This window comes from Abrus precatorius, unplaced genomic scaffold (assembly GCF_003935025.1).
Source record: "Abrus precatorius isolate BTA unplaced genomic scaffold, Abrus_2018 Scaffold6, whole genome shotgun sequence".
Lineage (NCBI taxonomy): Eukaryota > Viridiplantae > Streptophyta > Magnoliopsida > Fabales > Fabaceae > Abrus > Abrus precatorius.
The window spans coordinates 15,178,047-15,200,770 of NW_020874406.1; the positions used below are offsets into that span (position 1 = coordinate 15,178,047).

The window sequence follows — 22,724 nt, forward strand, 5'->3', positions numbered from 1 at the left end:
AATGTCATTTAAAAATATTATCTATGTAACAAATTTAAAACATAAAAATATCTCAAAGTCTAACCATTAATCATCAAAACAACGCTAATATAAATTATAATTGATTAATGTGCTAAAGTCATAAAGTAATCTTCACCTGTTCTTTTAGTCTCAAAGGTCTTTAACTCAATCTCAATTACGTGAATTTGAACCTCCTTAACGAAAGTTTTTACATCTTTAATTGAAATGATTTCTCTTTCATCACCATTATCTTTGTTATCATAATTTAAAATTGAATATTAACTATGTTAATATATTTTTTTATATAATGCAGAATTGTGGCCAAAGGTGTTGCCGGTGCCGTTGCATAGCAAATCTGTGGGGGGTAGTGGTGCAGAACACAAATCTGTGGCCAATGGTGTTGCCTGTGTTGTTGGAAAACACTCACTAGTTCGTTCGTTCAGACTTTAGAGTTGATGGAGAGAAGCAAACTACTCACAGAAGTGGCAGTGTCGAGCGTTGGGTTCTGCAAAAGTGTGCATAAAAGAGTGTGGGTGGACCAATAAGAGGAGCAACTAGCAAATTAGAAAGGAAAGGGCGTGTCGAGTCACATTGAGTGTCTTTTTTCTCTTTTAGCCTTTCAAAAGTTTATTGTGACATCTTATTTGTTATTTTTTAATGACCTTAGTTTTAATATTTATGAAATTAGAAATAAAAATAATATAAATTGACGAGTAACCCAAACTTGACCGGGCTAACCTGCACTAAATCCATTTCTGATATAGGCTTGAATGGGCCAAACTAAAAAAGTTCGATTATATTTGGACTTTAAATTTTAATGTCAAAGCCCTATATTTTAACAGGGTTATTTGAGCTCCCTTGTGGGCCTACCTGCTAATTTTTGGATATAATTTTGGGCTTCGCGTATTGTTTGTTTGGTAAGTGCTGCTAGGTGGGCTACAAATTGGGCCTACCAGTTTTTGCACCCCGAACCCTGAGAAAAACCAAAGGCGTTTCTATGTATCGGTATTGCAAATAAAACGATATTCAGTCGCAAAACAAACTCATCTCAATAGTGAAGAGTGAAAACATAGGCAACTCATTTTTTACAGCAACCGGTGTCGAAAATCATAACGTTGAGCACTACGTCAGGTACAAAGGGGGGATCAAACTAGAATAATTTTAAATTTTTCTACAAATTCTCTTATTTGTCAAATAAAAATAAATATATTTTATATTTTTGAAATATTAAATCATTTATATTTTTATTTAATATTTACTTAATTAATATTAGGAGAATTAGTAGAAATAAAAAATAAAAGAAGATATAGCATTACAGTACTATGGCTCCCTTATTCTACATCACTGTCGTCAACTTATCATACGGGCAGGACCTAATCTTAGTTAGAGTTAGCAACTTAGGTTTTATGGTATCGGACTTAAGTTAACATTCAACACATTTTTATTTGATTTATTAAAAGTTTGAGTAAAATGTAAAACACTCAATTGACTTTTAATAAGTGTAAATTTGTACGCACATCACTTCAAATTAAATAGCATTTAAATCCCAAAACTATGTACACAGTGGCAATCGGGTTCTCTATTCAAATTTTTATTAAAAGTAATTGATGGTGAAGTACCTTTTATTTATTTATTTATTTTGCTACTGAAGTACCTTTTATTTTAGAAATGAATCATACGAATATTTAAATAAATAGTATTTTAGAAATAAATAAATAAAAAGTCATCTAGGTCATATCGTTATCATTTGGAATGGAAACGAGTTACGTTTTGACCCAAGTCTTTCTTAAGAATTATGCTAACAAGGACTAATGCACAGTTTGTTTGTTTTTCGTAAAACCAATACACATGTGATGAGGTGATTGCGTCAATTATAATTGTAATAACATGTAGCTAATTTTAAATAAGAACATAAAAAATAATTTGAAATAATAAATTAAATATCATTTTGAACTTATTTGGTTTATCAATCACTTAATTTTTTTTATTTATGATTTTTTTCACATTTTTGGTATTTTTATCAACAATCAATAAAGGTTATTCTAACCAGATCTAAAACCTAATCATTAAATTTTAAAAAAATTATATATAAATTAATATTAGTTAACATTACATGATAATTTTAAACACTTACACTACATAATAATTTTTTTTTATAGAATACAAGTTTTTAAATTTAACAGTTAAATTATTTTATATTATTTTTATAATAATATATTAAACTTTACATAATTTAAATATTTATAGATATATTATTTAAAATTATATTATTAATTAAAATAAAATAATAAGATGAAGTAATTATTAATTTTATTGTTATAAGTTTTATTTGTTCGACCTTAAATATTCCCTCATTTTTGGTGAGCTGCTTGAGCATGACTATTGTGCATCATTACAGTTTTTCTTTTGGGGGTCCAACTGATGGAACCCCACGTCCCATTTAGTCATATTGTTCTTGAAATTAATACTAAAATCAAGGCTAGATCTGTGTTTTCACCGACCATGAGAGATCGAATATATGTATATATAGAGGTGTTTAAGGAGACACTCGCATGCACATACACAGCCACATGAATGGAATAGGGACGTTCGAGTCTGCACAATACTGAAATTAAATTACATAATTAATTGAACTGCAAAGAGGATGAACTTGTTAATTTGTTTTCATTTCATCTGTGAATTGCAAAGAAGTCAGAAATGTTACACATTTTCTCCGAATTTATGCTTTGTCTATTTCTTCTCTGGAGCCCACAGATAAAAATCACGCAGAACATGGGGGTGACCTTGTTGTTTTGTGATTATCATTCTTACGCTAAGCAAACAAGAAAAAACAATTTGTAGATAGCTCCAGAGTTAGAAGACTTTGTCCCGGAGATTCATTATCACCTGTATTTTAAAAATGATTAATTTTAGAAAACAAGTTAATATAAACATCTAGGTATTGCATGTTACTTCAATGGCAATATATAATGGAATATATTGATTAATGATATAAAATCAATAAAAAAAACATAACCTGATTGGTAATTTGTTATCAAATTTTTAAGGGGAGGTTAAACTAACTAGGATGTAATCCAGACTGTACAGACATTAGGAAAATCTTTTTTTCCAAGTAAAACCATATCTTGCCCATGAAGTTTGTGTGCATTTTATAAATTCTAGTACTTGTGCTTTGGTGAGTTCGTTGCTATTTTACACACGTTGTAGCCAGTGTTTTTTTTATAGACAAAACAAATATTATTAGAGAGAGTTTAAGGGGAACTCAAAACCCATATACACAGAAAAAAAAATTTTACTCAAAAAAATAAAAAACAAATATATACTTATATAAAGCTAAAACAGATGCAATTTCGTGGGTTCAAATACCAATCAGCTAACATAATAGCTTCTCCCTTACTAACAAGTTATAGCCATTTCCAGAACCTCATAATAATAGAATTTAGGACCTCCCTCTTATCTAAAACACCGTTAAAAAACACAATTCTATTTCTATGTAACTACAAAGACCACATTGTATTTACCCAAACAATTAATAAGCATATATCTTCTCTTTTACTACAGCCAACACTAAATAAATCTGAAGGCAAAGCCAGTGAGAATTCAATCTAACTCGCAGTAAAGTACCAGATTTGAGATGCACGTTAAAAATAAATGAGTTGGAAGTTCCTCCAAACCATGACAAAAGCAACAAGTTATATCATGAATTTGAACTCTACGATCAATTCAATTAAATTGGGATGCCCTAAATCTGACATGTCTCTTGAAATGAGTAATATGAAACTCAGAATTATGGATGTATTGAATACTCCCAAATAAAAGGGAATTGGTCGATTCAGTAACAAATAAATATGAATTTCTAGCTGCACGTATCTCGTGAAAGAAAAAGAAATACTTTTTTTGTGGAATTAACTATTCCATCTTTTTTAGAAAGAACTGAAATTATGTTTTAATAAACAAATATATCGTGGTTGCAGAAGCCTATCTATTGCATATAGGCTTAAGGACATCATAGCATAACCGTTAAGGTGACGTCTGGACCTAAAAGATCTCAGCAAACCTTTACAAGGAAGTGTATTCAACAACAATTGCTAAGAAAATACCAGACATTTAAGAGGGACCTTCCCTCTCCATAACCTTTGTAAGACATTTGCCGTACACTGATCTACACTATTAAAAGCATCAAAAAGTTCAAATAGCCATGAATACACAGATTGCACTGAATAACAATCTGAAGAATCTGTCCTCCATACCTATTTATCTTCTTGTAGTAACTTAATAGGAACTCCTTCCACAAGCTTCAACAAAAGATTAAAGCTTGAGATCTCATGTTGAAAGAGTCTTCTTCGCCAACTAACATCCTAAACCTACCAAGTGCCATCATGAAAACTATTCTCCAATACATATGATTCAGCATTCATCGCCACCACAAACAATCGTAGAAATGCTTCACACAATCGCACCCCGCCTACCCACTTATCTCTCCAAAAAAAGTGTGTGTAAACCTGCACCCACACTCTTATCAAACTTTCCATCCAGCCATGAATTTCCTTAATGAATAACCTTTAGCAAATCACGCCACCACAAAGAATATCTGTTATGAACTGATGAACGCTGAATAAATGAAGCTAATCTTCTATATCTAAATTCCAACACCTGCACCCATAATGAACTAGAATAATTAACACTTCGCCACAACCATTTATAAAAAAATGTCCAGTTAAATATATATTTTTATAATTTTTATGTGATCTTATTTAATCTTTAAAATTGAATTATATATAGTTCTGTGAGATTGTAATTCATGTTTTTGTGTATTGTTATTTGATACTTAATTAAGCTTAGTACTGTGCTGGCTCCCATGCTTAATAACTTTAGAATGACTATTTAATTTTTGACCGGGAAGGTTTGACCATGACTCCAGCTGAAAAGATGAGGAGCGCAAGAAGTGTTCGTCGTGTACGGTGCTTGCCTCGGTAGAGGAGAAGAGTTAAACGATAAAGATAAAAAATATATAATAGCTAGTAATATGATACATTATACACTGTAGTACCGCAGATAACTATTAATTTCCTATGCATTATATTGTTAAGATATATTTACAATATTTATATCAACAATTTAATTTTCTTTAAATCTAGAATACACCAACAAGACAAGCCTAACGAATAATATTTTTTTTGAATATAGACATTTTTGTAGTACAATAAAATCACATGCTATAAAAATATCGTATCATTCATTATTTAAACATTTTAATGGAATGACTTAAATATTTTGTCTCATTGTTTCTAAAGTTAATTAACGTACTGAAAATGAATAGATTAAGGTAGTTCAACTTCAATAAATTAATTCACGTTTTCGACAGAGTATATTTTAAAATATTTTAATCAGAAGATAAATGTATAATTCATTAAAATAAATGTGTAATAATAATTAGTTTAAATAGAAATGAAACAAATAATTTTTAAAAAATAATTAATTTGAGATTGTTAGTAGTTTAGTAGCGAAGCATAAAAATTTAAAAGTAAACAAAGATGAGCTTTTAAAAAAATCATAATGTAGAAGAAAAAATAATAATTTATTTTTTTATAAATATAAAAATAAATGTTAAATAAGGGTGAAATCAAATATTACAAATATAATAGAATAAATTTTAAATTAATAGTACAGTGATTGAAAAGTTAAGTTTATCTCATTTCATTTTATAGCCCTCGGGAAACAAAGTAATTGAAATAGAATGAGAAGCATTACTCTCTGCCTACTTATCTATCTATATGTCGATTATGTTGTTTATTTTATTTTAAATGATTCAAATTATTTTAATTAATATTTTTCATTACTTTGTTTTCCATCGGTCCCAAGATAACCTGATAAAAGCTTAATTACAATAACAAATGTAAAGCTATAAATGTAACAAAATTCCTTTTCCAAATTGAATTAAATTATGAACAAATTAGCAAAAAGCATAATTCCGTACTTTTCTGGGAGAGTTAGCTAAAAGATAAAAAGAATTAGTCAAGATTAAAAAATATATTTAATTAAAAACTACTGTATTATGTGAAAGTTTTTAAGCAGTTTTATTGAAATAGTATTTAGTAAAATTAATCAAACAAGTTTATACTATATTCAAAAAAATTATATATATAATGATTGAAATATCCACGCAACACAGCTTAAATGATACATTTTGACATGTTTGCATGCAATTTAACAACATTCTTGCGTATTGACAAAAAAACTAGATTCTTTCGGAACATTAGTGGTTTCCCTAAATCTCTCTCTTTCAGACATCTACTATAATTACTTTCATTCCATTGTGTGGTCAACATTAAGAAACAAGGTTAATTAATGATTCTTTGCTCCCTTTCACATCCAAGAACAAGTACACCTAACCACAGACATTAAAATTCTGTGTTTTTTCAAATGATTTTATTGTTGGCTACATCCCTCAAATTTCTTTTCTTTTTCTTTTTGCTGTTAGTTGGACATGTGATCAGTAAATTGGAATAGTGTTAGAGGCGATTCGTCACGAGCGCGAGCTTATATGAATATTGAATAGGTATCTCACCCACTCTCTTTCAAGAAAGAAAGAAAGAAAAGAAAAGAAAAGAAAAAGGAAGAAATGGAAAGAAAGAAATAACACAAGTGACAAGAATATGATATTTGAATTCCTTAATTACAGCCCACCTTCGGTTATATAAATAAATCTTGCGCCAGAGAGGTGCTAATGTTTGACCAGAGAGTCTGATTTCTAGATTGCATCTTTAATTAATCTTTGCCGAAAGCTGTAACCTTTCACAGAGCATTCAAGAATATACGCTGACTGAATGTGAATTTCCAGATTTATATCCTACGTGTTGAAGTAGACTATTCCATTCCTTTTTGTTTATCTTTATATATATACGTATTCCGTGACATAATTTTGTAATAGGTTATATAGCAAACACTCGTAGATGCCATGTATTCTCTTATGTGCTATCATTCTAAAAAAATGTATTATTATCCCTTTGTCACGTACTTCCGTGTTAGCTTTCCTAGCTACATAGTTTTATTACTAATGCGCTCCAGTATATATATAATCATTTTCGACCAACAAATCTAGTTTAAGGAAGGAAAAAAGGGGCTTAAGCTCACCTTGAATAGATACGGAAAGACAGCACTTATGATATAGACATACATTAATTGTCCTTTGGTGATCATTTATGGTATGTCTTTTTGCAGCCAATAGGGATCGTATTCCGCTCTCAACAATCCTGGCAAGTTTGTCAAGACTCATGTAAGTCATGTTTATACACGTCTATCTTATATGAACTTAGCAATTAGAAATCAAAGGCTTGATCGCTGTATATGGCTGACTCATCAATAGAGTTAGTCTGCTCACTATATATTTGTACGTGGAAAAGTGGTGGTCATAAAAAAAATACAGTAATACTTTTTATTTTTGTAACGAAAGATATCGTAATATTAAATCTAAATACATGCAAAAAAATGTCAGAAAAAAATAAAATATGATTTGTAACCTATTATCGATAAATGCTTATATTGTATTTGAAAGCCAACGCATATATATACTAGCACAGCGGTTCCGTTGACACTAACTAATGTGTGTATACGAGTTATGTCACAATGAAATGCCTTGCGATACAAAGAAGACAGTGAGTATATAATACAGTAAAACTTTATTCACACAGTTTGAGAACATATTCTGATAAGGTTTAAGTTGATATTCGAAATCCCACACCCAAAAGACGTGGGACCATATAGTTTGTGATCTCTTAAAATGCAAAATTCATGTCAGCATGACCTAACAAAAAAATAATCTCCGAGCTCCGAGAGTTAATTGAGTACCAAAAACAAGTCGGAAGAAGGTTAAGTTTTCCAGGGTATTCTAAAATGTAGATGCAATCCATAACCAACAGAATTGGAAATATACTTCACCTTAGTTTGGCCGTGGATGCTGCAACTACTAAAGCTTAATTTGCAAAATCCTGCAACTACTACACGAGCTATAGTTCATCCGTAAGTTCATGGTATGTCGCAACAATACAAATTGCTAGCAATAACTAATATTTATTAAAAACTATAAAAATAGAAGAAAAACTATTAATTTAAAAGTGAAAAAGGCTAAACCTGTTTTTGTAGTTTTTAATAAAATTTAGGTGTTAAAAAATGTTAGTCTGCAATAATTTGATGCTTCCTCACGGTTCAGATATTTTTTTTAACTACTTCTACGAATTGAAGGTATAGCTATTATAATTAAGTATTATTGACAGAATTGTTACATAATCTTAAAAGGGTCGAAAATTAATTAATATAATAGGATGCTCATTTATTGTCCAATTGTTGAATAGCACTCCAGTTGGAAATAAAGCGAGGAACAAAATTGATTTTATATTTTTCTAGCAATTGTTGACAAAAGGGCAAGATTCTTGTAAACGAAAATGACTAGTAACATGTAGTTTTTACCGGATACTCATGTAAATGGGCAAGATTTATCCTTTTACCCTCATCAATATCTTATCTCATAAAAGATAAGACTGTTGATTAAGGGGAGTACCCTGTTCACGAGAACATGCAAAACGAAGCAAGTCATGCAGAAAAATGCAACATGTCAATACCAAGTTATTTCACCACTGCAAGTGCTAAACACGGCATGTTGTTGCCTTATTCCTCATTACACTTTTCTACCAAGTAGGACACGTTTTCTGTGTCTCTCTCGATATCTAAAAACAGAGAGAAGCAAGTCATTCTATAAATAACAAAATTTCCAGCTATTAATTATTAAGTGAGGAATTTCGAATTTTGAACCCTTCCTTTCTTGCTGATTTGTTTTTCGATTCATTACCTTTTGGTTCTGCTTAAAATTTCCCCACTATTGACATGACCGTTTATTAAAAGAAAAAAGTAGAAAACTTTTTTGGATTCTTTCTTGGTCTTAGAATTCGATTATGCATTAAATAAATTCTCTCTTCACCTTCCAAGGTTCACACTTCCATTTGGCACCTTATCTCTATAAAGTCTTAGCATCAATCCCTGCCACAATTCAACACAGACTCTCTTTCATTCTGTTTATCTCTTTTACTTTGCTTTTTTGCCTTCTCCTACATAAAGCAAATATGAGCAAGATCACAGCCATGTTCTTCCTGGCTATGTTCCTCTGCTGCATACTCACTCACTCCGCAAGTCCTGAACCAGCTTTTCACAAGGAATCTTTGATAGTAACTCAGCATCAGGTTGGTTGTATTTTATTGATGTAGGTGTTAGCTTTTACCTTAGTTTTTATTATTCTCAGTGGATGTTTGAATATAAGTCTGATCCATGTATTTTTTATACTTGTAGGATGCTGAGGCAGTTGATGAAAGCTGTGAAGGCATTAGAGAAGAGGAATGCTTGATGAGGAGGACACTTGCCGCACACATAGATTATATTTATACGCAGAAGCATAACCCTTGAACGTACCTTTTGATCAGTTGTTTAGTATTGTATGTTAGGTGGTAGTAGCTTCTTTATTTGGCCATGGCCTATGATTTTTCCTTTTTTCTTGTTGCCTACATGTAGCATATTTGTATCATCATATGTAGAATCACTCTTCTCTTCCTTTATTTGGATATTTGGAAGTCCATGAAGCATCTATCTCTAACAAGAAAAGGGGATATATTTGAGATTCGCACAGCCACACTGGAGTCCTAAATATATAGCTTTAACTTCGTCTGTTCTTGTAACCATTTCTCCTTTTGGTTCATAAACTTGGGCTCAACTCACTTCTTTTTGAAAAAGAAAAACAATAATGTTTGTATAAATTACCATGGATCCATGGAGTCTCGTAACTGCAGATTTATTATGATAATCCTATATGACAGACAAATGAATCCAAAGAAAGAAAGTATTACTTGAGTATTGACTTGTAGAGGTAACCATAACTTTGAATTTAATGCAAGCTATTACTCTCCTCTGCTTCCAATATTCAATGTAATCAATAACTTGTGTGACTACTTCGGTTGGAGAGAGAGATCAAATTAGTTGACGGTTGAGCCTCATGCTATAACTTCAGATGTTTTTTAAAACTTCCTATTTGACTTGCAAAGCTAGAGAATCCTCGAAGAAATAAGCTGCTATACGAAGCACATGCCTTTTGATGTTAGTACTAATTCCAGCATTAATTTGCCATAATTCCTCAATAATTATGCTGCCGAAGTTGTCTTCTCCTAGTGGCATAAAAAAATCTAGGTGTAGGAAAGAATCCATTCCGTGAACAATAAATAAAGTAATGCGTCACCAATAAATTTTTTAACGAAGGTTGTCAATTTTTATCCCAACACTAGTTTAGTGCTTAAAATTGATTTTAAGTATATGACATAATAAAATTTATTGAAAAATATTTATTATATGTATTTTTGTTATGATATATACAATTTATTTTTTTAATGAAATGTCACTACTTTTTTAAATTTCATTATACATGGCTGCATCTAAATTCTTGTTGCTATTTACAGATGTTGAAGTCAAAAGAAAAGAGATCATGCGTTTTAAATTGTAAGAGGAAATCATTCTTGTACAATTCTTTTAGTGATATAGAAATATGAAGATTCATTTTAATGAATATGTATACAGTTAGTGAGAACAATTTCATTTGAAGAATGTTAAAAATATAAATCTCATATAATCGTATAAAATAGTCAAGGTTAAAGATAGTTAAAAATTACATGATTAGTTAAACATATCCTGCATTTTTCTTTTAATTTAGTTATTCAAGTATAATCAAATGGCATATGCATATATCATGAATACTATGCAACCAAGTATTTGCTCATCCCAACCAGCCATTCAGCCCACGTGAAAACCGGCTGCATAAACTTCTGCCTCTTGGGTCCACTGAAGTAATCCCAGTGTTCCTCTCCTGCATCCAAATTTCCCTCGATAGTTGGAGCTGTTATTTGAGTTAATTAGTGAGCACGGGCGAACTTCCCATCATAATCGGAGCAAAAGGCCTTCTCGTGGCGTACAACTTCTGTGTTTGGTCCAATGACAGCTTGTTTACAGATAAATTGATCCAAATTGTCTTAATAGAAGAGTTGGGCTTCACGCATCTGATAGACTAAAAGTGATAGGAGATATTGTTTATTACGCGTTCTTGTCAAACTTATATTTGCACTTGCATGCAAGGAATTGAGTATGAATATCCTGATTTCACCAGCATAGTCATCCTTAAATTTTCTGTCCATCATGGTTTTAAAGATGGATCTAACCAAATGAAAGCACCCGTCGTACATAATCACCATTCTTCGAGAGAAAAATCTCCAATAAACTATGTTCACCCAATTCATACAAATACAATTAATTAATAAGTTGATTTGGAACTCCACGTCCTCTTTATAAAATGAAACAACTTAGATGATAACTAACATGGCTTACTTCATATAACTAGTTACTATGTCATTCAGCTCCTGAGTGTTCCATGGCTTGTTAAGAAAAGTGTAGTTTTAGCTAATTTAAACGCATATTAAGATGAAACTAGCTAGCTACATATCAAGCACGTGCATACGTACAATTCCCTCTGCCAGAGCTAGTCAGATATCTAACATTCCACTTTCATTGATGCTTAAAAAGAGTAATGGGAAACGAAGGACGTGTAGAGAATTTAATAGGTGAAGTTCAGCCGCTTAATAGAAGACCAAAACACAGGTGAAGTGCAATTCCAGCAGCGTTGCCTTCACCCACCAGCAATTGCTGTTTTACATATCCAAGCAAGGGGAATTCTAGCCACACTGAGTCAACAAGGCAAAAGGAAATCTCAGTCAGAAGCTGCAGTTCACCATCTCATTTAGTTTTGTCATGAAGCAGAGTGGTTATATCCAAAGGTAAAAAAGAAAAAGAATTAAAATGAGGACGATCTGCACATGTACACCTGGTCAATAGAAAAGATCAAATCAACAACATAAACAGAATCATGTATTTACAGAACGATTCCAATTCAATAATGGGCCAAATCATGAATGATAACACCCCAAACAAATAGTACTGTTGGTTAATGAATACCGGGCTTTATATGCGGTAGTTCGTATTGAGGTAACCCCATGAGTGCTAAAATTAAAGAGAAAATATGACTTCAGAAGGATTATGTCTATGGTAACTGTACATTCTTTAATACAGTAAGGTTTCAATATCATTTACAAAATTAATTGATATATGATATAAAGATAATATGATGCAGCTGCTAGGCCAAGAAGCAGCAGCTCCAGAAAAATTTTCCACATCAAATAACCCAATCACATCCATTTGGTGAGTGAAACTAGTCACAACTACTTAAGCAGGCACCAAAGCCCAACCTCCACCCATAATGTGCAGGCACAACGAGAGACATATTGTCACAATAACAGAGGATTTCGCTGCTACATATCTCAAAATCTCAATCACTGCCTCATGAACAATATGAGCACATCTTGTGACAGAAGCACAAAATGTCTGCAAAAGGAACTCCATGAACGATCTAACAGTCTCAAATGTCACCCTGCCAGTCACATCAAGAACAAGCCTCCTATTGCTGGGAATTGCCAGTGTGGATGATACCTTGCTGACCCAGCCACTCTCATTTTCTTCATCACAAACATCCACTTTCGATTCAATTGATGATGTCCCAACACCCAAGTCCTCATTTCTCGGAGCTTCCTCAATAGCCAAATAAGAAGCTGGACTCGAACCAACAGTGGTATTCGAACTTGTTAACACATGGTGAGATGTCTTGACAAGAGTCTCCACAGCACCATTACAAGCAGAAACCAACATATCTCTCACTCTAGTCTCATGTTTCGGGTTAGTTAAGCCAGCAAAGAAATCATCATAGGTGTTGATATGCATGGTCTTGTCAAGATAAACAGCAACCGCAGTGCTCACAAACAATTGCACACAATTCCCAATTAGTTCCCCACACCTATCACCACAAACCACATCCACCCATCTCCCAACCTGATCCGAATTGGAACCATCACGTCTACCATCACCAGTGGCATTGCTCGAATTCGATTCTCCACCAAAATGGGTGTGTGAATCAGAATAGGAGGCAAGAACCAAATTCCTAGCAAAGCTTCCAAGAACTACAGAAGCAAAACCTGACCCAGCTGGTGTTAACATTTTGTCCAGCACCCGGTCCACGAGGGTTGAACCGGCACCGGATTGATCACCATCGGTTCGGTCCATAGACTGATAACCACGCAACACTCCCACAGTCACAGCACGCGTGACGCTAACCAAAGACTCTGCCAATTGTTCAGAGCAAACTATTTTGGAGATTTGCTTCAAGCTATTGGGGACTTGATCGGAATCGGACTGCAAAAATTCCTTCATGTCTCTGGAAACGATTCCAATGGTGTCCGCGGATTCGGATACGGCCTCTGCTACAGAAACCATTGCGCCCAGAAGCTTAGAAACCCTCTTTCTCTTTCGAGCTATGGAAGGCGCATGATAAACCCTGTAAACACCGTAACCACCCAACCCAGCCGCGCACAAAATGAAGACCCACTTCTTCCTTTTACGAACATAATCAAAACCCCTTTCAACTAACTGCACTTCCATTAACCCAATTGAATGCAATTATACCTTTTCTTACCAACAAAATTAAATTCAACGTCGTGCACGAACAGAAATCAATGTGATAAGATAGAGAGAAGAGAGATGAACCTGAGAGAAGGTTATGAGGTCAAAAATTAAGGGTTCTCGCTGTAGTTGAAACGGTGCAATTGGTTTCTTTTTGGTGGAAGCAACAGCCCCAACCATCATCATCAATTCAGCCATCACGCCACAACCACCACTAAAAAATTCGGTTTTATTTTTTTTGGAGATATCTCTCCGATGGGCCTGTCTCGTTATGGACTAATGTTTTTGGTAAGCCCAATATTATACGTAGAACAGTAGAAGGATCGAGGTTGGCTTAGGCTGGCCACCTGAGTTTTTAAAAAGTAAAAATTGATAAAACAAAATAAAAAAAGTCTTAACATACTAATTTTGTGTGTTAAAAAAATAAGTGGCAGATTAAAAACATGGAAACTGAGTTTAAGCGTAGCTAGAAACACGGCTTTGACAGCGTTTAGAGGAGCGAGATGATGGCACCGCAACGTGAGTTATTTGACTGCATGTGCAAGTTACCCATAATAGGCGGAGTGCCACCTATAAAAGAATAGGCACGTGGCAATCATAAGGGGAGCTCTCACTCCTACTTGACCTGTTTCAGGGTTATTACACGTTTCTATTTTACTGTCCGTTGATCTTTGCTGACGTGTGCAAGTACAATTGCATAGTGTTAATTCCCGAGCCATAGCAATTGTTATTACAGCGTATCCCCAAATGCCACGAACAAAAACACAGCACAAGCTCCCAACATACCAAACGGGTGAGAATTGCATTTGGGGTTTCCAATATTGGCAGGGTTTAGCATAGCTTACACTGTGTGTGCATATTAAAAACACTTGTATTACTAAGAGAACACAGATCACGCTGCCAAATATAGAAATCAAGATTTGTCCCCTTTTTGATCCTTCTCTCTCTCCAACTCTTTCTCACACGGAAACCTCCGCTCCATGCATTTTACACCTGCTGCTGCCAATCCTACAGCTACAACAGGTGATGCTTATCGACAATTTGACCTTGTGCCTTCCCATACTACTTCCCTGTCTTTTTTGACAAACCATTCATTATGATAACTAACTTGCGAAGAAATTTCTGGGAGGACCAAGGTCTAAAATTTGACTGATTAATGATTTTCAACCTTTTTGGATTTCTGTTTTTCCGCTTAGGAAAAGAGATAGACAGCGCTCCACATCGGCGTGTTTCCCTTTTTATTTATTATGCGCGATTTCTTTCACCATTCACTTTCAAAGCTTCTAAACTATACCCCCTGTGATGTGAATCTTTATTCTATAGACAGCAGCGCTGATTCAAGGGTTGTCGCTCAACAGCCATCGAACTGGATTTGTTCATAAACAAAGAATGGAGATATTTTACCAGCCTCACATTGATCGCGAGATTGAATCACTCATAGAAAGAATATATCCTCCCAGGTACTATTGCGCCATCTTTCTATTAAGTTTTTCCCTTCTTTTGATTCTTGTTTAATTAGACATCATTATTGTTTTGGCTTAATCAATTCAACGTATTCAATTCTCTACTGGCAGGGTGTGTATCGATAATGATTCTTGCGGAGACTGCACCGTAGTGAAGGTTAGATACAGTTCTCTATACTCAAGTTGCTATTATATATGTTGTTAAATCATTAATCTGTCATATGAGTTGGACCATATTCGTAGTGTTTGTTGTTTTTTAATTGTGCTTCAATATGCGCATGCCGAGTGTCCCCCGTTACTCATTTGTGGCTTTCACTAGTGCTATTAGTGCCGTGTGAGATTCATAAATCGTTGAGTATACAGCAGGAAGATGGGAAGAACATGATACACATTAATCAGACAAATATCCACTATGGAGATTCCCACTTGGAGCTTAAGTATAATAACTAATCATTATATAATACAGGATGCACATAGATTGAGCTTTCAATCTAACACTTGGAATCAAAATCCAATGCAAGTTATGCTGTTACGTTACCTAATTGCACATGCTTTTTTAACCATTACTAGTTAGGACATGAATGATAAAGGGTCGAAGAATTCTACCTAGTTCTGTCCCTACTTGCCGCATAACAAAATCCATTTCCTATCTTCTGTTTCGTTGTCATCTTGTAAGCATCGAAAAAGGAGTTCCCCTCCTTAAAGAACACCAAATTTGGGTTTGTATTTTATATGGAAATTACGTAATCAGTTTGTAAAAAGAGTCACTGGTTTCATCTACCAAAAAAGGAGTCACTAACTTAGAAATTAGAGGCAAAACCTGCATGCAAGAATTTGCAAAAACTACTAATTAATTGTTGCTAGCCAATCTAACGGTTTAGCACTTTGGCTAAAGATATCTTAAACAACTTGTAAATGCATGCGTATGAGAAGTAAAAGACTTTTTTTTCATTTTCTTTTAACAATTCAACATTAAATTTTATAAATTGTGCGTTGCGGACCAGCAGGTTGATAGTGCAAATAAGCATGGGATATTATTGGAGATGGTCCAAGCGTTGACGGATTTTGATCTCATCATTTCGAAATCATACATTTCCTCTGATGGTGGATGGTTTATGGACGGTCAGTGAGTCTCCTTTATTCTTCTGTTTTCTACAATTTTCCCCAATCCACCGAAATAAAAATTGTGCAAAATTTTGTTAAGTAACTTACTTTTCATCTTGTATGAGCTAAGCATGAGTCATGTAACCCCAAGCCCCACTATGATCTGCAAACTTAATGGTTGGTTTCTGATCCATGTGGTGTGGGTCTTTTTCTTTATTACAAAATGCAGTGTTCCACGTGACTGATGAAGCTGGCAAGAAGCTCACAGACGAAACTATCATGCTCCACATTCAGCAGGTCATTGTGTCTCATTCTAGAAAATACTATTTGCATATAAAAATATTGACATCACACTTCCAACTTACTTGATAAAGAAATAAGAAAAAAAATAATTCACGTTTTTATTACCTGAACTATATAAAGAAAATTCCGTATAAATATAATTACTTCTCCGTCCCATCATCTTATCAAACGTATAATTTCAATTATATGAAACTAAAATATTAACGTTGCAGGCACTGTGCGCCACTAGAAGTAAAGGCGAGATTTCAAGGAATATAGAACTGCATAGTAGCGGGGGACCCCACTCGCAACCGAACATGCCAACGAAGAACACAGCCCTGGAGATGAGTATGATGGACCGACCGGGCCTACTGTCAGAGCTATCAGCAGTGCTGGTGGACTTGGGCTGCAGAGTTACCTCTGCAACGGCCTGGACCCACAATGACAGGGTGGCCTGCATTATCAACGTTGAAGACGCGTCCAAACTGGGGCCCATCAGTGACCCAAAACGTTTGGCCCACATGGAGGAGCAGCTGGAGAATGTAGTTGCGGCCCATGGCGGGTCCGGAGAGGGGAAGAGCGTGAGGCTTACAAACTTGGCCTCCGGGCGCACCCACACGGAACGGCGGCTCCACCAGCTGATGTACGCGGACAAGGATTACGAGAGTTGCCGTGCTTGTCATGGGGATAGTAGCGGGGAACACAAGAAAGGTTGTGATGGGACCCACGTTTCTGTTGGTAGATGCGAGGACAAAGGGTACTTGGTCGTCAACGTCAGGAGCAGGGATCGTCCCAAGCTGTTGTTCGATACGGTGTGCGTGCTAACGGACATGCAATATGTGGTTTTTCATGCCGCCATTAGTTCCAAGAGATCCATGGCCGATCAGGTACTTCATATCTTCCAATAATCTCCATCTACCAAACTAATTTCCTGTGGAGATGTTATTATTCTTATTGATCTACGTGTTATAGGAGTATTTTATGAAGCACAGCAGCATGGGTAGTTCACTTCTTGACAACCACAACGAGAGGCAAAAGCTCACCTTATGCTTAATCGCTGCTATTGAGCGCAGAGTCTCACATGTATGTCCTATAAGATCCAGCTTAAAGGTTTTCTTTTTTAAGCCATTATTATGCTATATTGCCTGTTTAATATATATGCACTGGTGCAGGGATTAAGAGTAGATATTCGCACTGAAAACAGAATAGGGCTACTGTCGAATGTGACCCGGGTCTTCCGGGAAAATGGCCTGTCTATTTCAAGGGTTGAGATTGGAACAGACGGGGAGAAAGCAGTAGGATCATTTTTTGTTACAGATTCTTCAGGTGAAGAAGTAAATCCAAATATAGCCGAATTGGTGCGACAAGAGTCCGGTGGAACCGTAGTTACTGATCACAAGTCCCCGCATAGGGTACCTCAATCGTCATCATCGTCGGTTATACGTAAAACCGAGAGTATTATAGAGACTAAGCCAAGATTTTCTCTAGGAAGCATGCTATGGTCTCACTTAGAACGCCTTTCTGGAAGTTTTGGCCCCATTAAATCCTGAGAAACTTCAAACTCGTACTTCTACTTCAAGGAATGTCTCCTAAATAGCTGTGTAGATAAGAATTTTTTATTAGTTTTTTCCGCTCCTAATTTCTTTTCCTTCTTGGCAAAAGGTAAAAGAGTGTTCTAACTTGGAATTGGATGGTCATTGTACATATTTTTCTCACACGAAAATCCCAGGCAATACTACACGAAGAGAAATGAGTTTTACAGACCAATTTGCGCACATCATCAAGTGCTATTGGAAATAGATTTTGGTTTGATCTAATAATTAAAAACTTCTAATTTATAGTATTCTAACATCTGGATGGCCTAGCCACATTTTAAAATAGGGAGGAATAAGCCAACAAAAACAACCCTTCCCTTCTATTTTTATAAACCATGATCCTTCATGTCTCCGGTACAATGAATGCTAACAACCTACCAAAACAACTAGTCTAGTTTTTTAACACCAAGGTACGAAGTCACGTACCTACTGAAGGATTTAAAGCATAAAAGCTCCTTGCTTTTGTTTTAATAGTTCTAGAAAACGTAATGGGGCCATCTGGCTATCCTCCCATTCTCCTTACACACACTTCAGACGTGGTTACAGGAAAAAATTCGTATTCCGTGCGATAGATTAGCAGAAAAAAGAAGACTACAAGACAATTGTAAGAAATGTTAACAGGAGACAAAAAAACAAGAGACAAAACAAAAGATATGACACTAGAGACGCTATTCTCCAATTAAAATTAACATTTTATCTTGATAATTACTGTTTTGATCCTACTGAGATAAAATTAAAATAAACATTATATCTCGATAATTACTATTTTAAACTTGAAGGGTACACTGTAGAGAGCCTGAATATTGCAAGTGCAGGACCGGCGCCCCTTGATATCTATTTCATTAGGAGGTTTTTAACTGAGAACTTAAAAATCTAACTTACGCCGCAGCCCAAAGGGTGGTGAGTTGAAACTACTTCAGAGAAACATCTAGGGAATTAGTAAGTTCTTCAGCGCTTAGTGGTTCTTCAAGAGAAACATCAAGGGACCTCAGAACCAAATAGCCGTAGTAAGATTATGCATCACATGCTTAGAAAGTTTGCCAGTGGTAATATCTGCTTATCATTAAAATTGAAATTTTAATCTTACATATTTCAGTCACTATATAACATATGTGCTAGCAGAGTGTAGTTGTTCTTTTCATCTATTAAATAATTATTCATCCTGGCCACATCAGGCTACTGATAATTTCTTGGGAGACTTCATTCACGATCGTTTATAAAAAAGTTAGGTGAGTTCAAAGTATTGGTAACCCAAAAAAATTTGGAATTTGCTAATCAAACAGAAGTATTACTTCAAGTTCGGTGCAGTGATAGCCAAACATAGCACAATGCCCATCGGAGACTGGCTTTATTTACACAAACATGGTCTTCAGAAGTTAATCGTAGAGTACACAGGCTATATGCAAATATTCACAAAATATAAGTGAATCAAATAAAAAAAAACTTACCTCTATGACATATTCCATGGCATTATCACATAACATCAATGTCATCAACGTTAAGCCAATCATTGGAATCCTTGGTCACAGAATTACGAGCACTTGAATGCTCAGAGCCAGCATGTCTGCTTTCAACAGAGTTTATATCCTTATCAGAGTTAGGTGAACTTCTACCTAACTGAACCCAATCTCGTGAGTCTTTTGTTGAAGAATCGGAACCTGATCTAGTTTTTTGATAACTAGCATGAACATCGCTGTCATCCTCCTCAAGATCACTGAATGAAACATCCTCTTCATTACCAGTTTGAATAGAAGTTCCACTGGGACCAACCATTTCAGAACTATCCTCTTTCAACCAATCATCAGCATCATCTTCATATGTTTCATTCAAAAATCTATAGGTTGAACCAGATGATGATTGTTCGGCAGTTGGATTTACAGGTGCTTCATTAACCACGGATTTGTCAATACTCTGTGTAACAGCACCTTGAGCGGAATGATTCTCCATCTCAACATCAGACACAACCATAGATGGGGATTCTTCAACTGAAGCTGTCTGAAGAGGTGCTGATTCAAGTTGAGCACTGCTTGGCATGAAGAGATGTTGTTCCTCCTCTTTTGTGGGAATATTTCCTCCTGCTGACAAGTCAGGTTCTTTCTTTTCCTTACTTCTTTTGTCTAAAGCCTGAGTTAGCATTGCCCTGGCTTCCACTATCTGTATACATAACATGAATTACCGGTAATCGAGGAAAGCACCATAACAAATAATACAAAAAGCAACGAGTAGTCAGCATGCTTATTTTGAAGCATGGTGGGCACATTTCTGCCGTGATACAGAAGGATTGGATATAACTTACAACTTTACAAGGGGCTTTGACAATAAGATTTGATCATATAAGATGAGTTACACATGATTCTGTACTGTTATAATTTCCAATTCCAAAGATCAAATTAATATTCAGATGCCAACTTTAATCTATGAATAATGAAAACCCTTAATTGTCTCTGCTAACTGCTTCAATCGTTAGTTAAACATGATTAAAGTTAAAACGATCGAAAAATACAAACAACACAATTTCTGTTACCTATGAGGCATGAGCACCAACTAGGCTGACAAAAACCACATAAATGCATCAAAGAAAGAAAACAATTCCAATTAAAATTTAACTCACTTGTGGGGTTGATAAAATATCAGCATCACTTTTGCTTAGTCTAGGGTGCACGAGTACAAAATAAATCTTCCAAAAGCAACCATCGCTCATATATCCAGGGCAAAGTTCCATTCTAAGAGCAGCTAAGCTTGGAGCCAGATGTTCAACAGCTAGAGCGTGTTCTTGTTGTGCATCGGACAAATCAAATTCTAAAGAGAAAAAAAAAAATTCAGATAGAGAATATCACAAAGAATCATATGATATCACATAGAACAAACAGAAAAGTATCTTAAGAAGCCAGTTAAGGAAAATGGCAACAAATTTTATTCAAATATATACATTTTCCTTCAAAGTAATAAATTAATCACCACGAAATATCGATAAATAGAAATTGCCACGCAAAATCGATAACAATGAGAAAATCGTTATACCATCAGAATCGGCCTCGTCGGGGAGAGGAAAATCCAGCCAAGTCTCCGGATGCATCGCTATGCTTCTGGCAAAGGCCACCACCTCCTCGGTCACACCGACCACGCCGTCGAGATCATATTCCTCTTGGGATCCAATTTGAAGGAAACTCGATGCGATCTTCGTGAATTCGAATACCGTTTTATTGCCAGAAAGCTTGGAGATCCCGCTCTTGAATTTGCCGCTAATTTCCGCGAAATCATTTCGGATTCCAGCAATAACGTCTTCGTCGGGAGGGTTAGGATCGGTGACGTTATTTTGGGGATGAGGATCGGGGGGAGGGGCGAGGAAAGAAGCAACGCCCCATAGTTGGCGTGAAAGGGATTTGGTGAGCTCAGAGAAATCTTCTTTGACGCCACGTGCGGTGGGACTGGGAGTGGATGCAGATTCAGATGCCGAATCGGGTTGAACGGCTTCTGATTCGGATTTGTTCGGAGGGGATTTTAGGTCACCGCCATTGTGAGAATCATCGTCGTCGTCGTCGAGTCTGAGTGAGTTTGCGATTGTCCTTGCAAACCATGACATCGTTGATTTCAACCACTTACCAGATTTCGATCATCACTTCACCGTTAAGTGAAGAGGAGTTCTTAACCAGATAAGACCTTTCCCTGCGACGCCGTTTTACGGTACACAACACTATAATAGGAATAGTTTAATTGTAGTATTTTCTGTCCCTCTACCATCAATATGCTATTATAGTCCCTTAAATTATTATCTAAAACTCTTAGTTCTTGTCTTTTCTTTTTTAAAATCTCTGTAAATTAAATTTACTAAATCATTTAATTTATTTTATATTCAAAACTTATTAAAATGGTGTATCTAAAAAAATATAACAATTTGATGATTTTATATAAATAAAAAATGTTTAGACTACATATATTAAAAAAAATGTTTTTTAAGGAATTAATTATAATAGTTTTTTAAAAAATAAGACGTGTGTATAATTTTAAAAATGTTGAATGCTTGAAAAATTGTAAATTAATCATAATAAGGCAAAAAAAAAAAAAATGCAATCAAGCTAATTGTAAAAGCAGTACTAAATAATTATGATAATAAGAACTTCTTTATTGTATACACGTGTGTTTATGTATTTTGGTGGGAATTTTGGGACGGCTCACTTATCACTTAGAAAGCCTCGGGTAGGTCATATAGATGCAGGTTATTCCATTAATGTGTGTATATATAAAAGCCATTAAAAAGGTTCTCATTGTCCTCAATAACTCCTTATTCAATATGTATAACAGTAACGCACTTCATTAGAGTGGTAAATATTTACAAGATTAGGATCAATAGAAGCCCCCAAGCTTTGAGCTAAGAGATTGTGAAGTTGAAAATTTGTGTATTTCTTGATGAATTCACCGTTGATGCACACTCGTGAAATCACCAATTTAAGAAAATAGGCGGATGAGGATTTCGTTGCGCCATGAAAGTGTATCCGCTGTAAATGACAAAGTATGTTAAGGCCTTGTATTTTTTTAGTGAAATTTTAGATAAATTTTTATTAAACAATTAGAATTAATAATGAATAAATTTTTTTATAAATTAAAATAATTTATCTCTTCACATTGTACAGAAATTAAATGAAAGAGTTCTCAAAAAATTAGAGAAATATAAATTATTTTTAATTTATAA

The 22,724-nt window shown here is 34.8% G+C and overlaps 4 protein-coding genes across 6 annotated transcripts; 2 read left to right on the forward strand and 2 right to left on the reverse strand.

The window, feature by feature from the left end:
• Positions 1-9,008: 9,008 nt before the first annotated feature.
• On the forward strand, positions 9,009-9,559 carry LOC113869934 (phytosulfokines-like). Its single transcript, XM_027506483.1, has 2 exons — positions 9,009-9,233; positions 9,340-9,559. Exons 1-2 carry the CDS (start codon positions 9,117-9,119, stop codon positions 9,451-9,453), a joined length of 231 nt encoding a protein of 76 aa, XP_027362284.1. The 5' UTR covers positions 9,009-9,116; the 3' UTR covers positions 9,454-9,559.
• Positions 9,560-11,618: 2,059 nt separating this feature from the next.
• LOC113869047 (protein PHLOEM PROTEIN 2-LIKE A10-like) lies at positions 11,619-13,785 on the reverse strand. 2 transcript variants are annotated; one of them, XM_027505163.1, is made up of 2 exons: positions 13,675-13,785; positions 11,619-13,593 (listed from the first exon to the last, which is right to left on the reverse strand). In XM_027505163.1, exon 2 carries the CDS (start codon positions 13,567-13,569, stop codon positions 12,304-12,306), a length of 1,266 nt encoding a protein of 421 aa, XP_027360964.1. In that variant the 5' UTR covers positions 13,570-13,593; positions 13,675-13,785; the 3' UTR covers positions 11,619-12,303. The 2 variants fall into 2 exon arrangements, with proteins under 2 accessions (XP_027360964.1, XP_027360965.1); XM_027505164.1 differs by having other exon boundaries at positions 11,619-12,593; positions 12,693-13,779.
• A 1,194-nt stretch (positions 13,786-14,979) lies between these two features.
• Positions 14,980-19,340, forward strand: LOC113868900 (ACT domain-containing protein ACR1-like). The gene is made up of 7 exons (XM_027504886.1): positions 14,980-15,050; positions 15,165-15,210; positions 16,061-16,175; positions 16,387-16,454; positions 16,673-17,326; positions 17,412-17,522; positions 17,612-19,340. Exons 1-7 carry the CDS (start codon positions 14,980-14,982, stop codon positions 17,987-17,989), a joined length of 1,443 nt encoding a protein of 480 aa, XP_027360687.1. The 3' UTR covers positions 17,990-19,340.
• LOC113868899 lies at positions 19,227-21,720 on the reverse strand. Of its 2 annotated transcripts, XM_027504885.1 has the most exons (4): positions 21,056-21,648; positions 20,646-20,833; positions 19,483-20,188; positions 19,227-19,376 (listed from the first exon to the last, which is right to left on the reverse strand). In XM_027504885.1, exons 1-3 carry the CDS (start codon positions 21,615-21,617, stop codon positions 19,508-19,510), a joined length of 1,431 nt encoding a protein of 476 aa, XP_027360686.1. In that variant the 5' UTR covers positions 21,618-21,648; the 3' UTR covers positions 19,227-19,376; positions 19,483-19,507. The 2 variants fall into 2 exon arrangements, with proteins under 2 accessions (XP_027360686.1, XP_027360685.1); XM_027504884.1 differs by having other exon boundaries at positions 19,254-20,188; positions 21,056-21,720.
• Between the last annotated feature and the right edge of the window lie 1,004 nt (positions 21,721-22,724).

Excerpts from the sequence above, each read along its gene's own strand:
- LOC113868899 (XM_027504885.1), bottom strand. The coding sequence starts at position 21,617 with ATGTCATGGTTTGCAAGGACAATCGCAAACTCACTCAGACTCGACGAC. Across the intron at positions 20,834-21,055 it reads CGACGAGGCCGATTCTGATG|AATTTGATTTGTCCGATGCA; the intron begins GTATAACGATTT and ends TTTTCTCTTTAG. Across the intron at positions 20,189-20,645 it reads ATATTTTATCAACCCCACAA|ATAGTGGAAGCCAGGGCAAT; the intron begins GTGAGTTAAATT and ends TTATGTATACAG.
- LOC113869047 (XM_027505163.1), bottom strand. The coding sequence starts at position 13,569 with ATGGAAGTGCAGTTAGTTGAAAGGGGTTTTGATTATGTTCGTAAAAGG.
- LOC113868900 (XM_027504886.1), top strand. The coding sequence starts at position 14,980 with ATGGAGATATTTTACCAGCCTCACATTGATCGCGAGATTGAATCACTC. Across the intron at positions 16,455-16,672 it reads TCATGCTCCACATTCAGCAG|GCACTGTGCGCCACTAGAAG; the intron begins GTCATTGTGTCT and ends TTAACGTTGCAG. Across the intron at positions 17,523-17,611 it reads TTGAGCGCAGAGTCTCACAT|GGATTAAGAGTAGATATTCG; the intron begins GTATGTCCTATA and ends GCACTGGTGCAG.
- LOC113869934 (XM_027506483.1), top strand. The coding sequence starts at position 9,117 with ATGAGCAAGATCACAGCCATGTTCTTCCTGGCTATGTTCCTCTGCTGC. Across the intron at positions 9,234-9,339 it reads TGATAGTAACTCAGCATCAG|GATGCTGAGGCAGTTGATGA; the intron begins GTTGGTTGTATT and ends TTATACTTGTAG.